Genomic DNA, 16361 nt, shown 5'->3' with positions numbered 1-16361 from the left:
TTTGTATGTGTAATTATAGATTTAAAATAATATAGTTAAACATGATAGCATAATATAAATTGAAGATTAATATTACAAGTAACACATTCAAATGACACAACTTACAACTAATTTTGGATAACATAAAATTTATCTCGTATAGTTCGTGTAACTCCTATGAGACATGATCATACATGCAATCTCAAAAAATATGTAATTTATCTCGTATAGTTCGTGTAACTCGTATGAGACATGGTCGTATAGGCAATCTCAAAAAATGTGTCATGGCAGAAAGTATAAAGTTGTTATGTCATATGAAATTTCAAATAATCTCGTATGGCCCATACTACTCGTATGAGGGGTTACTCGTATAAACCTTCTCGTATTATATGGTCAACGGCATCTGACATAAAGCTGACATCTATACTACTCGTATAAGCTATACGAGTAGTATAAGTAGGGCAGGGTGTATAGATAGTAAACTGGGTGTATGAATAGAGAAAGCCAAATATTCATATGTCAAAGGTAATGTTTAATCATCAAGTAAGTGGAAATAATTAAACAACAACTTTGGCTAAAATATTATCATAAACTTCAATTAAAAAAAAGAATTATGATATTTGTCCTTTTGCGATTTGTCGTGTTTATCGGTACGGTTCACGGTCTCTATAGTTTTCAACCGTGACATAACAGGCTCCTCATGCAATCCAAGTCATGTGGGTTTGCCACAATGCTAATTCTTTTACAAAATCATTTTTCTTTTGAAAATCACAAAAATAAAAATATATCTGTTAATTGTTAAAGTTGACAAAATAAATACGTTTCGACTTTCACTTGTATATAAGAGTGCGAAATCCGGCAGTCACGTGTACTGACATAGGAACGCTAACGTGCCTCATGGAATGTTTAGGTAAAAAGACCGTTGGCGAAACAAATCTCCCAACGATATGTTGTCCAATGTTCCAACGGTCTTGGTTATGCTATGATCAAGGTTGTCACTTGTAATGACATTAAACAACTCATTAGAGGGTACGTTAAGGTCGAAGCCTAAGTGAGTATATAATATACAATGGGCAATTAACATTGTATCAAGAAAGAGAAGTTGTATTGGAAGAAGTATGTTATTGAAGTGTAAGTAGAGACCATACCACGAGCCAAGTCTCTCTAGTGGGGATAAAGTCTCCCTTTTACAGATAATAAACATGTTAGCTCTTACACATCGATCAAGAACGAGCATGACATGTTGGATTGGGCCAAATCAGGATTACACTTATTCAAGTTCTAGTTCTAAGTTGTTCTACAAGTAGGATAATTATTAAATACGTACAACTGGTGTTTGATTAAGTCGCTTACTCGAAAAACGACAAGATGTACTGATGTTTTGAGTGGTGATGACTGATGACAAAAGAAGGGTGGGAGAGTGACTACTTATTAGATAGTTGGAAACAAATATGCTATTCTTTTATACAAAAGAAAAAAAAGAAAAGGATTAATTGACATTAGCTATTTAACAAACATATATGTAGAAGAATAATAAGCTACTAAAATGATTAAACTTTAGAAAAAAATATATATACGATAGGATGTTATTATACGATCTCCTCTATAAAAATACATAATACTATTCCAAGTATACTCTTTTCCAAAACTAAATTATTTAGTTAGATATTTTTGACGTGCAATTATTAGCGTGTATCATAGATAGTGATTTGAGAAGAGATTATGTATTAATTTTTTTTAATGATTTTTCAGCATTCAAATCATAAACATATTGAATCTAATTAAACCACATATACTAAAATTCACATCGTTGTCATATTTAGTCTTCAACATTGAGTTACATAGGTAGTTTAAAACCGAAACGAAACCCATGGTGATCTTTGTAATATCGATCCTAAGGGCATCTGGGTTTTATCGCAAGTGGGTCTTCGGGTGAGTGGATTTTCCCCGGAACTGGAGATAACTTGGAGACGCTTAAGGGCTCCGTACAGCTGGGTTGAGCCAGCTAACGGTTGCCTTTAGCCATTGGGTCACCCCGTACAGAGTACCTAAACATTCTATGTTTATTGACCGTTCAAATAAAAAATAAAAATATAACACTAATATAAAAAAGAGAATTACGAGAACTACATTAATAGTTATGTTCATCCCTCTTAACGAAATTACCTACACGCAAGACGTACAATTTCTTATACGATTCTCTGACAATATATACTAAAACTGGTTATGTATTAAACACGCCCGTAAATAATATTAAATACATTACTATAGTTCTACTAAGGTAAAACCAACCAAGTTTTGGCTTATGGTGGACCAAGTATGTTTGGGGCAGAGGCAGCTTTTCCTTTTTCAGTTTTATTATTATTATTATTATTATTATTATTATTATTATTATTAATAATTTTGCTTTTTCAAAAGCATATTAATATTTACAGACATCATCTTCCTCTATAGGATTCTTCTTCTTCTTCTTCCCAGACAACCATCATTCATTCCTCACACCATGTGAAAAAAACACACACACACACATTCTTCACTGTAAGTACTTTTTCAAGTTAGGGTTTTTATGCCTCTTCTAATGCATCAGTTTCTTCTTACTTTGTTTTCTTTGGTGATCATGTAATTGACTCATTTAGCTGGAATATTTTGTATATTATTGTTGGTGTATTTGTTGTAATGTAGCTGAAAACTAACTACTTTGATTAAGACTGTAGTTTAATTAATTACATTTTAATTAGAGAAAGAAAATGTTATTTGCTGATGAATTAGGGTTTGTTTGTTTTAACCTAGTTTTGAATGCAGTTAAGTTCTTCTATTTCATGTTCATATTTTTGTTTTTTTTAAAGTTTATATTTTTATATTAATATACTTTTTTTTCATGTTATTCTGTTTTTTTATATGTTTTTTATTTATTTATTAAATTGTTAGGTTTCTTGTTCATCTTATTATCCCTTGCTTTTATTCTTTGCCGTAGTGGATCTGTGATTTGAACAAGTTAGTTAAAACTTATTAGTCCATGTAGATCTGCTATAAAGTAGTCCAATTTTGACTTTTTTTAAATCAAAATATGCATCTTTGTGTTTTAATGCTTTGTGATACAAAATGTTTCTGTTTTGTAAACATTTTTTTTCCATAACTAACTGATAGTTACTTTCTGCTTGAAATTATTCAACTTTTTATATGAAATGGAAATAACAGACCTGTTTGACTCTCAAAAGTCAAAAGTGAAATAATGGAGTTTTGTTTTGGTGGATAATGAATGAGTGTATCACTTAATATTTACTTAGTATTGAAGAAATTAATTACTTGCAAGATCTGTGAGCTTAGGGTGCTAATGATATTATTTTTGGTTTGTAGAACATAAAGTTACAAGAATGACAAAAGTAACTCCTGAAGTTTTTGATGAGATGCAAATGCAAGCTGTTTTGTCCGTATCAGCCGATGTGAGCTTCAAATCCAATAAATTCCCTAAATATAAATTAGGGCCCGACAATCAGATTCTCGATGAAGCAACCGTGGAGAATAAGGGACCACCATTAAAAGACATTGTGGCACAAGAAACCGAACGGTTATCTGACCAACATAAACGGCTCTCGGTTCGTGACTTGGCCAGTAAGTTTGACAAGAATCTGTCTGCTGCAGCTAAGCTGTCTGATGAGGTATAACTATAATTATAAAATGTATGTGAATAAAACAAAATTAGTTACTTATAACAAACAATATGTTGTGTTACTATATGTAGGCTAAACTTAAAGATGTGGCTTCCTTAGAGGGTCATGTGCTTTTGAAGAAACTTAGAGATGCTTTAGAATATTTAAGAGGACGATTAGCTGGTCGTAATAAGGATGATGTTGTAAAAGCTATCTCTATGGTATGCCTTATAACCTTATTATAATTATTATTACGATTATTAATGATGTGGTAATAAAAATAACATATGATAATTATTAATTTGTTATAGGTGGAAGCATTGGCAGTAAAGTTGACACAAAACGAAGGGGAGTTGATACAAGAAAAATTTGAAGTGAAGAAACTTGCAAACTTTCTCAAACAGGTAATTGATTTTGATCACTTTCACCAATAAAATTTAATTCTTTTTAGAGATAGTATTTAATTATTTATTTGCAGGCTTCTGAAGACGCTAAAAAACTGGTAAACCAAGAAAGATCGTTTGCGTGTGCAGAAATTGAAAGTGCAAAAGCAGTAGTGAGAAGAATCGGTGAGGCTCTTGATGAGCAAGAAAGAATATCACTAACATCAGGAATACAGGTAACATAATCTTACGACTGTTAATATATATTACGCCTTTTCTTGTAAAGAGATTGACTATTTGACCGGTTTCTCGTTAGGAAATGGGGGAGATGGTGGAGGAAATCCAGCAGGCTAGAAGAATTAGGTTATTGCATCACCCCTGCAAGGTTTTTATTTTTTATTTTTTTCTGAAACTTTTATTATGCTTGTTTAGTTTATTTCTAATTTAATATCTTAATAACTTATAGGTAATGGATATGGAACATGAGCTTCGAGCCTTGAGGTTACAAATACAAGAGAAGTCTGCATTCTCAGTGAAGCTTCAGCAAGAGGTATATCTTAAAATAGACATAAATCTGAAATAGTTTAATGTAATCAAATATTTAAATTAGTGGTGGTTTGCTTTTGTTACATTCACATAACTTCTTAAATCATAATCTGAACGCAGTTAATGCTGAAGAAATATGGTGAGGATAACAACTTAAGCTTGCATGTTCTAGAAGGTTCCGAAAGTTTGGGCTCGATTCTACGACTTCAACCGCGTTCAGAAGAAGCAATGGAGCTCTCAAAATGTTCTATTCAGTGGTACCGTTTATCATCAGAATGTAGCAGACGAGAGCTTATTTCAGGTACCTTGTTAATTTGTTATTACATATTATAATCTGCATGCGCACTAAAATCTTTGCAAATATTTATTTTCTAACATTATTTGGTTAAATTTATATTCATTAGGTGCTAACAAATCCGTTTATGCACCCGAGCCCTATGATGTTGGACGGATTTTGCAAGTTGATATCATATCACATGGGCAAAAATCTACTGTTACGACAGCCTGTCCTGTACAACCTGGTTAGCTCTTTTTCTTTTTCATCTTTTTATAACTAAAGTGTTCTTTTTTATATCTTGATAGTGAAGTAGATTTGTTATAATATATATTCTTTTGTAACAGCTGTTGGATTAGAGAGTTACGTGGAGACGCTTTCTCGAAAAGGCAATTCTGAATTCAGTGTATGTTAATATGGATTATATTAATGCCCATTTTTTATTCTACACATAGTTTGGTACAAAGATGTTTTTATATTAGTCAAATTTCAAGATACCCTTTTAATAATGACGCGTGGGAATCTTTTGACAATTAGATAGAAATATTTTGACAATATGCAGTTAGGTCATAAAACATCTATGTTTTATTTTACTTGACTGCGCATGAAATTAAATTAAAGTTCTTATATTGAAATCCGCAGGTGGTGATTTCTCAGATGAACGGGCGGAATTCTTCGTCACATTCTGCTCATTTGTTACGTGTCGGAAAAATGAGAATGAAGCTTTCAAAAGGATGGATTACAAAGGCCAGAGATGCTTATTCCTCTACATCAATGCAGGTTACAGTTATATATCATTTTACCGTTTAAAACATTCAAAATATCGGATTATCTGTTTATAAAATAAAAAATAATTACTTTCCTTTTTACCAAATTTCAGCTGTGTGGATTTAGAGGTGGCGGGAATGTGGCGGCTAAATCATTATTTTGGCAATCAAGAAAGGGGCAATCTTTTGTATTAGTGTTTGAAACAGAACGCGAAAGAAACGCAGCAATTGTTCTAGCGCGAAGATACGCTCTTGATTGCAATGTATGTAATTTCCATCTTTATTTTCCACCTTGGCAAATATGATTTTTAAAACTATATTATTATTATTATTATTATTATTATACAATGACAGGTGGTATTGGCTGGACCAGATGATCAAGCATCACTTTATCTTCTCTGACTTTTCACTAATGCAAGTATAACCAGATTTCCAAAAAGGGATTGATTATTTCAATTTTTTTTTTCACTTGTAATTTTGTGTGTGTTTTAAGTTTATTTTGGGTGTGTTTAGTTGTGTTTTTATTTTTCTACTAATTTGGTCATTTGTGCATCCTTTATAGGCATAGTTTTGGTTTGCCTGTTCATTGGTTGTAACATTATTTTTTTACAATTGCATTTTTAATATAACAATGAGGTCTTTTGATTGAATCTTTATCTTGGGAAAATATACATCTTAAATATATTGCTAAACATCAGTTGGAGATATTTTTTGAACCCTCCACATTGGGGGGGGGGGATATGACACAAAAATCTATGATGCGTCACTGACACGAACGCCCGAGAATTGCAACTACAACCAACTTTTGGCGACGTGAATCACAATGATTAACCGCTACTTAAATGACATAAATGTTGGATGAGTAAAAGTTCCGACCCCTAACTGATTCCATATGTTTAAAAGTCGTGTTAAACCTGAACCGGTTCCTTCACAACCCGGGTTTGACTACTTTGAAAGTATCCAAACTAAAAAGCTGGAATCATAATGCTTTCAAGAAATTATCAAACATGTTAAGAGGATTTCAAAATTCAAGAATCATAAATAGGGCTGTCCAAAATGCTCGCCACTCGTTCGTCGTTCGCTCGAAAATTGCTTGAAAAATGCTCGTTCGATTTCAGCTCGGTTTGGAAAGCCGTTCGGCTCGGTTCGGTTTAAAAACAATCCAAGCACGACCCTCGCTCGGCAAAAGTTCGGTTCGTTTTGCTCGAATTATTCAAGAATCATAAATAGGGCTGTCCAAAATGCTCGCCACTCGTTCGTCGTTCGCTCGAAAATTGCTTGAAAAATGCTCGTTCGATTTCAGCTCGGTTTGGAAAGCCGTTCGGCTCGGTTCGGTTTAAAAACAATCCAAGCACGACCCTCGCTCGGCAAAAGTTCGGTTCGTTTTGCTCGAATTATTTTTTATTTATTAGTTAAACTTTATGAATGAATATTAATACTATTTTTTTAAAATTTTTAAAATTTCAATTATTTGTGTTGAATTCAAAGTTAAAATTTAAACCATATATATTTGTTGTTAAAAGTTTTATACATTTTTAAAGGTGGAACTTTAGACAATTTAAAGTTGAAAGTCAAATTAATGAATATTTTGAAGGTTTAGAAATTTAAAATTGGAAACTTTGTACGAAACCAAGCAAAACCAAGCTACCAGGCCGCTCGGTTTCAAACCAAACCACGTTCAAGCATTAAGATATCGCTCGTTTCTTAAAATTCAATCCGCTCGGTTCGGCTCACTTTCAAACCAAACCAAGTTCAGCATGTCCACGTTCGGTTCAGTTCGGTTCGTGAACAGTCCTAATCATAAAGGCTCAAGGAATAATAAACGTAGAAAGTTATTATATCAAAAAATGAGATTAAAGTTCCAACAATATGATATTATGATATATCAAAGAATTTGTTCTGATCTTAATAATAGGGGTGAGCATAAAACCGAATTAACCGAACCGAAACCGAATAACCGAAAAACCGAATCGAAAAAAACCGAACCGAAGCATTAACCGACGGTTAATATTTTAGTTTTTCGAAAAACCGATTTTTGGGTTTTAGGTTATCCATTTTAAAAAAACCGAAAAAAACCGAACCGAACCGATTAATCGAACCTATGTTTTCTACGTGTTTTTTTTAAGATGTTATGGCCAGAAACAAAATACCAAAAGAATCTACCATTGATGGTGGTGAAGATTATAAACATGATCAAGATTGGGGATTCGGGAAACCTTTAGTTTTTTTTTTTTTATTAAACTATACTACTAAAACAACTTTGTATTTGTTTGGTTCAACACGTGCATATTTTTGTATTTTGAATTCATTATGTATAAGGTATCCTATTTTTTATAATGTTTACTCACAATAAAAAAACCGAAAATAACCTACACCGAAACCGAAAATAACCGAAAACCGAATAACCGAATAATCGAATAACCGAAATTCGATCGGTTGGTATTCTAAAATAACCGATAGCTTAGGTTTAGGTTTGGGTTTCACCCAATAACCGAACCGAACCGAACCGTGCTCACCCCTACTTAATCAACAAAAACACTCGGTTTGACAAACATCTCTCCTAGTACCAAACTAACTAACTCTTCAACGCTGCAGCCAACAGATATTTAGCAGGCTGGTAAAGCGCAACCCCACCTCGCAAATCTTTTGAATACTTTCTGTAGATCACCTTTCTCTTATCATCAGTCACCGCCACCAAATGAAACACCAACATCCTTTTAGCACAATCCACCACTTGTGACTCTGTGAAACCAGTATGCAACTCAAGGGTCTCGTGCCACAACGGGCTCTTGTTCAGCGTGGCCCGTGCAGCATACACTGCGGCTGCAGCCACGATCGACGGGCTAAACCGGACAATAATCTCGTAATTCATCACTCCCAATTCAGCATAGAAGTAGACCATATTCTCCATTTGTAAAACACTCGCAGCAGTCTCGGGTGGGACTGCAGCAGCAGCTTTGATGAAGCGAACAAGGAACATGTATGGGGTCGGGACAGTTAAGTTCCACTCCAACCGACCCAATATCCGCTTTTCCATCACTAAAACATGTCTGGGCTCGTAAGCCCGGTCTGAGATTTGAACAAGATCATTGACTTCAGGAGCCCAGATTTCTTCATATTTGGAAGCAATCAGCATTGCACTCATTCCTACACACTGCAGTTCTCTTCTTGCAACCGTTTCAGCTGCCAAAAACCGGTCTATGATGTTTATTGTTAGGTATAGTGTTTCATTTTGGAGCTCAAACTTGTTGTGAACCTCGATCAGCCAATCGATCAGAATAGCCCTCATCTTGTCATTTATTTCGGGCTGGGAATGTATGTAGTCATGGACTTTGGTTTCATCCTGCAATAAACCCAAATCAATAAATTAATAAAACAGTTACTTTTTCTTTACAAAAATTAATAAAAACTGCTTTTTAACAAGAAATACAAGAAAATCAGTAAGTGTTGTTTTTTTTACCTCTACAGATTTGTAGAACTTATAGATGTCTTCGACATACTCGACCACTGCAAGTTCGTTATTAACATCTTCAGCATCAATGTCAATAATGTTTTTCGCCTTCGGCTTGTAGTTCAGACCACACGCAGCCTTGCTCCGGGCGGTGAGTGTGGAAGTGAGTGATCCTTGAGGTTTTTTGTTTGATGATGCTTTGGGTTTCTGTTTTTCGACAGTGTCAGGGCTGATTTCTATTATTGTTGCATCATCAGGCACTGGTTGTGCTTTCGGCTTGACTGCAGCTTTCTTCTTTGGCACCATCATTCTGTTATTATCAGCATTCTGTTTTTTCTTTTCGGCTGCATCTTTCTGTGCATTTGCTAGCAGCTGTGCACAGAAGCTTCTTGTAACAGGTCGGGTTACTGCAGGAAGTTGTTTGCCCCTCAGAGTAACCATGTTGCCTATGTCACCTAGTGCTTGGCGACTCTTGTTCTGTCCGGCCACCGGAACCGCCACTTTTTGCTTCATTACTGCTTCACCTTAATTAATTGCAAAAAACAAGATTTTTAATCAATTAATCAAGAAATTATAAAAAAATCAAGAATTTAATTTGGGGTTTTGATCTTTGAAACCCCAATGTATTAATAATAATCAAAAACCCATATAACTAATTATTTTGAAATGCCCTCAAGAACCAGATTACATGAGATTCAAACATAAACAAGATATTTAATTAATTAACCAATAAATTATAAAAAAATCAATAAATTACAGAAAAATCAAGACTATTAGTTTAGGGTTTTGATCTTTGAAATCCCATCAAAAAAATATTAATTAATTAACAAAACCCACAAATTTAATCAATCTAAAACGTCCTCAAGAACCATATTACAAGAGATTCAATAATAAACAAGATTAATAAAAAATTACAAAAAATCAGGTATTTAATTTAGGGTTTCGATCTTTAAATATCCATGATAAGATATAACAACTAGTAATCAAACCCACAAATTAAGTTAGATTTAAACACAAAGAAGACAGATCAATCTCAAAAAACAAGATTTTAATCCAGAAATCATAAAAAATCAAGAATTTAATATGGGGTTTTGATCTTTAAAACCCTATCATCAAAGATATTGCTTAATAATCAAAACCCAGAAATTAATTGATTTGATTGATACCTCTGTTTTGTTGTTCTTGAAGAGCATGACGAGAAGCCATCTTATCTTTATCTTGATGAATATCGAAATCAAAGAACAGAACAGAAGAGATTAGATTTGTGGATTGAAGTCGATGATATGAAGACCCACCCTTTTTGAAGACGATGATGAGTTTCATACGCCGCCCAACGGTCTTATAGCCGTTGGGATGTTCAAATTAATTCTGTAATAAATAATAATAATAATAATATAAAGTATATTACAAATATACCCCTATTGTTTCATGATATTCTCACTTCCCATTTTTAGTTTTAACTTTTAAATAGTAATATACCATACATGTTTTATTCTTACTTAGGCCGGTTAATATGACATTTGAGTGAATTGACGAATCATGACTTTAATTCAGGGTTTGAACTCGAAAGTGGCTGAGGGTTTACAGATTCCATCCGGTTCCCGCATATTAGGGGGTACGGTCTCACGGCGATCGAGAAGTTGACATTGGACATGATCCCGAATAATGGTAGGTTTACACGTGATATCTTCTTTTAGTTAAAAAAAAGCGATATACCATATATCACGAACATATTATTATTATTATTATTAAATATTCATGTTTGAAAGAAATATTTTTGGTCGAAATAATGTGTTCTGGTTTTCTATCTTTTATTTTATTTTTATTTTTATTTTTCTTTATTGTAAAACGGGCTAAATTTTAAGCTGATTAAGATCAACTACTTAATCTTGACTTGAGCTCTTGCTAAAAGCTCAAATGCAATCAAGCCAACGAGCTTAAGTATAAAACTGTAATTTGTTTGATAAACGAGTTCGAGTTTGACTAGCCTTAAGATGAGCTCAAACTTTGTGAACGTAAACGAATCAAGTTGCGTTTGGATATATTGCTTGAAAAGAGATGAGATTGAGTAAATGAGCACAAGTTGTGCTAAGTTTAAATAACAAATCAACAAACTCATGTTACCATTATGTTTAAGAAACACATTACGGAAAGAGAAACATATGAACTCCAAATACTATACAAATAACCAACATATGTTTGGTTTAGTTTCTTAATTCATGGCTAAAGAGATGCTTAACATTCACGCAGTTAAACACGACCAAACTGCTCAAGCACGGTCATGCTTGTTTTAAGTTCGACCATGATGTTTCTATCCAATAACTTTGTTTTGCTATTGAGTTACGGTCATGTTTGTTTTAAGTTCGACCATGATGTTTCTATCCCAATAACTTTGTTTAGCAATTGAGTTGTATGCTAATGTGTTGATGATGTTTAATCACGGATCAATTGGTTAGAACCCTACATGAATCGTTAGTTTATCTTATAATCTTGTGTAATAAACACACGCATTTTTATCCAAGAGTGATTTGTATAATCTCGTCGATACAAGGTGAGTTGTATATGAACACATTCGAAGTTGTGATGCATGTTGTTAAATTGTAACTATTTGGATGTATTAAAAATCTTGAAGACAACCCGGGACAGATATATTATGCCTCATGAGTAATTGAGTATAGTAAGAACTGGAAAAGTAAACACTTCAAGATGTGTATAAAATGATGTTTTAATAAATTGTAGGTTCATGAACTCACAATCACAAACTGACATGTATCATATATAACAAAAACAATAATAAAGATTTTCATTTTAGAGTAAATTGGAAAAAGTTTACATTTTTCATAAATCATACTTAAACTAAAAGCCTAGTAAATATATAAAAGTTACCAAAACAACCATAATGTCAATGCACAACACAAAACAAAAACAGAACATGCTCATAATAATCTCAAAACAAACCTTAAAAGCATCATAATCTCAAACCTAGTTTGTCAGTTCCATAATAGCAGATACTATATCTCCATCAGCAGCCTTGAGAGCTTTCACCGCCTTTGGCCTAGACACCCCGGCTTGAGTCATAACCAACTCAATATCCTTGGGCTCTACCCCGGTCTCATCAATGTCTTCATCATCTTGAGCCGCAGCTGAGGTCTCCGGCTCGGGCTTGGTTGAATTGTTACCGAGATTAGGGACTTTAAACTGCTCTGCTGCCTGACTCTGTAATTGTGAGCTTAAATCTTCTATTTTGGCCTCACCAAATATAACATAAGTATCTGAAGCAGGGCTTTTAAATACATCTGGCTTTGAAATAACAAACAGAACCTGCAAGAGTAATAAAATTTATTAATTTGTGAACAAAAACCACCAAAATCATTACTGAATTAATAAAAAAAAGTGCCCTTTAAAAAATAAAAATAAAAAAAAATCCCTAAACAAGCAAAAATGTTACCAATTATGATTTTCGACCCAGTAACCAACACACTCATTTTGCTAATGTTTTTTGCAGATAAAAAACTTACACTTTTGCTCTTTTTGACAGTAACACGGCTAACACCAGGAATGGGCTTCATCCCGAGCTTTATCATAGCCTTTCGACTCTTTTTTTCACTTCTACTTTGCTTAGACCTCCCACTTGCATCTCCATGTCCTGCTTTTACAGACAAATTATTACATATTTCTTTAAAAAAATTAATAATATAAATTAAAATACTGGTCCCATATTTCCACTAAATAGAGCAGTTATTTTATAATCACGGTAGTATTTGGTGGGCACTAATACTACACACAGCACAAGCCGAAATAACTTTTGTTCAATATTAGTATTTTGGCTAAACGGGCTCAGGTTGACACAGAATAACTGTTTTATAAATGCATCATGTTCGGGTTGGAGAATAACATGTTTTCAACCTGCCAACATGTATACATAATCACGCTACACGGGTTATAGATATCTGAATTAAAGTTCTTTTTGGCAAAAGTATGTAGACCTTCAAACGGCTATATAATTTGGCTCGATTGGTATAAACATGAATCATGTATTTTTAAATGAAAAGGAACAAGCAGCAATTTACAAAATTATGCACACAATCGAAAGTCATTCTCACCTTCCACGCCATCATCATCCTTGTCATCGTCTTCGTCATCTTCATCATCGTCCTCATCTTCAACCAATGGTTCATCATCCTGCAAGACGGGATCATTTATTCAAACATCAGATAAACCTCAATTCATTTCATGTTCAACTTTTTAGTAAAAATAAAAAATAGTATACTTTTACCATTACAATCATCACATATAAATATATAATAGAATTTATAAAATTTAAATTTACAAATATCAAGCATACTACATGTTCAAGTGCTGAATAACAGTAAAACCCCAAGAGATTTTATGTTCAAGTAGGCCTGTAGACGAAGTGAACGAACACAGACGGGGGTATGCTCGTGTTCATTCATTTAACTTCAACCGAACACAAACATATAATTGAACAAATTTTGTGCTCATGTTCGTTCATTAAGAAAACGGGCACATTCATGTTCATTGTTTAAAACCTAAACAAACACAAACGAAAAAAGCAAACAAACATAAACGAACATAATAGAACAAACATAAACAAACGCTAATTAACATAATTGACCAAACATCACCAAGTATACACACACACAACACATATAATTTAGGCAAGCCCCTTTTATGTTTATATTTACATAAAAAATAACTACTTCCTTATTTATCAAAATTTAAACAACCATAAATGAATGGGCATAAACGAACGAACAAAACATATGTTCGTGCTCGCTTATTTAATCAAACGAAAAATACAAATTTGTTCATATTCGCTCGTTTATTAAATAAACGAACTTCCTTCCCAACAAACAGTTCATGAGCGTCCGGTTCGTTTACTGGCCTGGCCTATATTCAAGACTCTAGAAAAATAATAACTTAGTTCAAGTCCTCATTTTTTTTATCAAATTTTATACTACTTGACACATAAATAAGCATAATACTCAGAACCCAAAAGCACAGTTAATAATAAAAACACTAACATGATAATTAGCATAACAAAAAAATTAACAAAACAACTAATCAGGATTAGATCAGAACTTGCTAGCAATATACGTAGTATTCAATCACTTGAAACAGAACAACATATAAATACTCAAAACAGATCCAAAGTGAAACTAATTAAGGTTCTTACATGAATCTTCTGTTGGTCAAGATGAGCAGCAAGCAGTTCTTCTTGAGTTTGAGCAGTCATGATATATATTATTATATATATATGTAGAGACAAAGCTTTAGATAAGAAACAAAAACCCTAAAACACTCACAGTGACTAACGGTGGGAAGTGGATTTATATGTACTATGATCTTTAATAACATGCTTGGTCCTTTAACTATCTCGCCAATTACTTTTAGTCCTTTGAGGTTTTTTTCTTTGCGAGCTAGAATTTAACGACCCATGTGTTGCTGCGACGGATACAAATTTCAAGCATCAAATTGAGGGAGGAAAAGTTTAACATATTCAAATGTTTGTTTTAAAGATAATCATTATACATACAGGCTTTGCTCATACGTAACAAAATCCCTAAAAATCTCTATCCGGTTAATTTCCACTCATAACTCATTTGCCTGATTTTGAGCACAATATAAGTTTATGACTTAACAACATGCTTGTCATTTACTATCATCAACTAGTGGTTTTAGTCATACTATTACCATGTAATTTAACCTATTGGTATTTGAAGAAACACTAACCGGACCCCGGGCAGATTACGGGTAACCTGGGGGTTAGATAGATGTTTCCCACGAGGGGTTAGACCCGGAGAAGATGGTTCTTCTGATAACCTGCAAAACAGACACCGTAAGCTTGTCACTGAGAAGGGGGGGTTCCTCCTTGTGACCACCCTCCGGCGTGAGAATCAGACTAGATTGCTCTTTAAATATAAATGTATATTAAGAGATTGCTAGAGCAGATATCAGGTATAATATGATGATAATATGTTAAGATATGATCAGATGAGATGGTCATACCATTTGTGGTATTTATAGCCGAAGGTAGGTTTCCAAGGAGGTGTGGCCGGCTGCAATAGTATTCCTGTTCCACTAACAGTGGCCTACGCACGTGCCCTGCTAGTAGTTGGTGGGTAGGCAGCGGCTGATAGTGACCAGGCCTGCTGTGTACTATTCCTTTTCCACCAACTGCCGGCTATGCACGTGGTATGGCAGTAGTTGGTGAGTAGGCAGCGGCTAATAGTGACATACAGTACAGGAGCATGCTGCTCGCCATACTGTTGTCAATAAGCTGTCGTATCTTTAGTCAGATCTTTTGCCCATACCTCGTCAGGTACAGTACAGAAGATCTTCCCGTATCGTACGGACTGGCTTATTTGGGCGGGAGTATTCCCCCTCCCGCCCTTGTGCGGGATTGTTCCCGGCTTTGCTCATTCCTTCAGGTGACACTGAGTGATTGAGAGCTAAGTGCCTTGTGCGTGTAGCCTTGCTGCGCGGGTGGCCTTCCCTGATGGCTTGTATCCGAAGCTGCGGGAACATGCGGAGTCCTTCACCATTGGGAGGCATTTCCTGCGGGAACAGCTTGCGTACTGCGCGTAAGGACGTCACGTCTCTGAGCATGGTGGGTCCTGCGGATCCAGTTGGTTTCTGCGCAGACGTCCCTCTTCAAGGTGAGTCTTGCGGGTCCAACTGGGCTCTGCTGGGACCTACCTCTTCAAGTCCCCCCAGTCCAATGTTCTTCTCATGAGTGTTTAATAAAGTGAGGTGAACTTTTGGACTTAAGCAAAGGGTTTTGAAAAGGGTTTTTTAAGGTTTTCCATGGGGATTCTTCCCGCGGAAGTCCTTGTCACTTGCAGAAATTCCCGAGTTTCCTGCTTGATCTTTGGGTATGATGCGGGTAGGCTGTAACCTCCTCGCAAGTCAGGAGCGTTGAGTCCCACTTGTGTGGATTCTCCCTGAGGTTTTGGTAGTTTTGAACATAGTGATCAATTATGTTAAAACCACCAATTCCATCCTGGAGCCTCAAACAATGTAGTTCTCGACGTTCCCGCTATGCGGGGATGTTATTTCCGTTTCCGCAAGCATTGCCCAGAAGATCCTTCTTGGTTTCAATTCCCTGCGGAGCGCTAGGTATGTGAAGGGTTTTGCCTTAACACTGTACCCGCGCTCGTCTTACGGTTACTTTACTTCCAAGGTACCCCTGGCGTCAATTCCCTGCGGGTGCTAGGTATGTGAAGGGTTTTGCCTTAACACTGTACCCGCACCCGTCTTATAGTTACTTTGTTGCCGGGGTATTCTTGG

The 16361-nt window shown here is 34.9% G+C and overlaps 3 protein-coding genes across 3 annotated transcripts; 1 reads left to right on the top strand and 2 right to left on the bottom strand.

The window, feature by feature from the left end:
• Nucleotides 1-3338: 3338 nt before the first annotated feature.
• On the top strand, nucleotides 3339-6226 carry LOC143542811 (stomatal closure-related actin-binding protein 2-like). Its single transcript, XM_077035303.1, has 12 exons — nucleotides 3339-3638; nucleotides 3722-3850; nucleotides 3941-4033; nucleotides 4108-4248; nucleotides 4329-4397; nucleotides 4479-4562; nucleotides 4679-4859; nucleotides 4963-5079; nucleotides 5180-5238; nucleotides 5475-5612; nucleotides 5713-5862; nucleotides 5954-6226. Exons 1-12 carry the CDS (start codon nucleotides 3354-3356, stop codon nucleotides 5999-6001), a joined length of 1494 nt encoding a protein of 497 aa, XP_076891418.1. The 5' UTR covers nucleotides 3339-3353; the 3' UTR covers nucleotides 6002-6226.
• A 1925-nt stretch (nucleotides 6227-8151) lies between these two features.
• On the bottom strand, nucleotides 8152-10300 carry LOC143542813 (G2/mitotic-specific cyclin S13-7-like). The gene is made up of 3 exons (XM_077035304.1): nucleotides 10217-10300; nucleotides 9060-9574; nucleotides 8152-8942 (listed from the first exon to the last, which is right to left on the bottom strand). The coding sequence occupies exons 1-3, from the start codon at nucleotides 10254-10256 to the stop codon at nucleotides 8175-8177; spliced, it is 1323 nt and encodes a 440-aa protein (XP_076891419.1). The 5' UTR covers nucleotides 10257-10300; the 3' UTR covers nucleotides 8152-8174.
• A 1628-nt stretch (nucleotides 10301-11928) lies between these two features.
• LOC143542823 (nascent polypeptide-associated complex subunit alpha-like protein 1) lies at nucleotides 11929-14383 on the bottom strand. Its single transcript, XM_077035313.1, has 4 exons — nucleotides 14248-14383; nucleotides 13154-13232; nucleotides 12569-12696; nucleotides 11929-12371 (listed from the first exon to the last, which is right to left on the bottom strand). Exons 1-4 carry the CDS (start codon nucleotides 14305-14307, stop codon nucleotides 12033-12035), a joined length of 606 nt encoding a protein of 201 aa, XP_076891428.1. The 5' UTR covers nucleotides 14308-14383; the 3' UTR covers nucleotides 11929-12032.
• Between the last annotated feature and the right edge of the window lie 1978 nt (nucleotides 14384-16361).

Source organism: Bidens hawaiensis, unplaced genomic scaffold (assembly GCF_021521415.1).
Source record: "Bidens hawaiensis isolate Kalapana, Puna unplaced genomic scaffold, B.hawaiensis_p1.1 tig00012997_1, whole genome shotgun sequence".
NCBI classification, from domain to species: domain Eukaryota; kingdom Viridiplantae; phylum Streptophyta; class Magnoliopsida; order Asterales; family Asteraceae; genus Bidens; species Bidens hawaiensis.
This window is presented reverse-complemented; position numbering and strand designations above follow the sequence as displayed.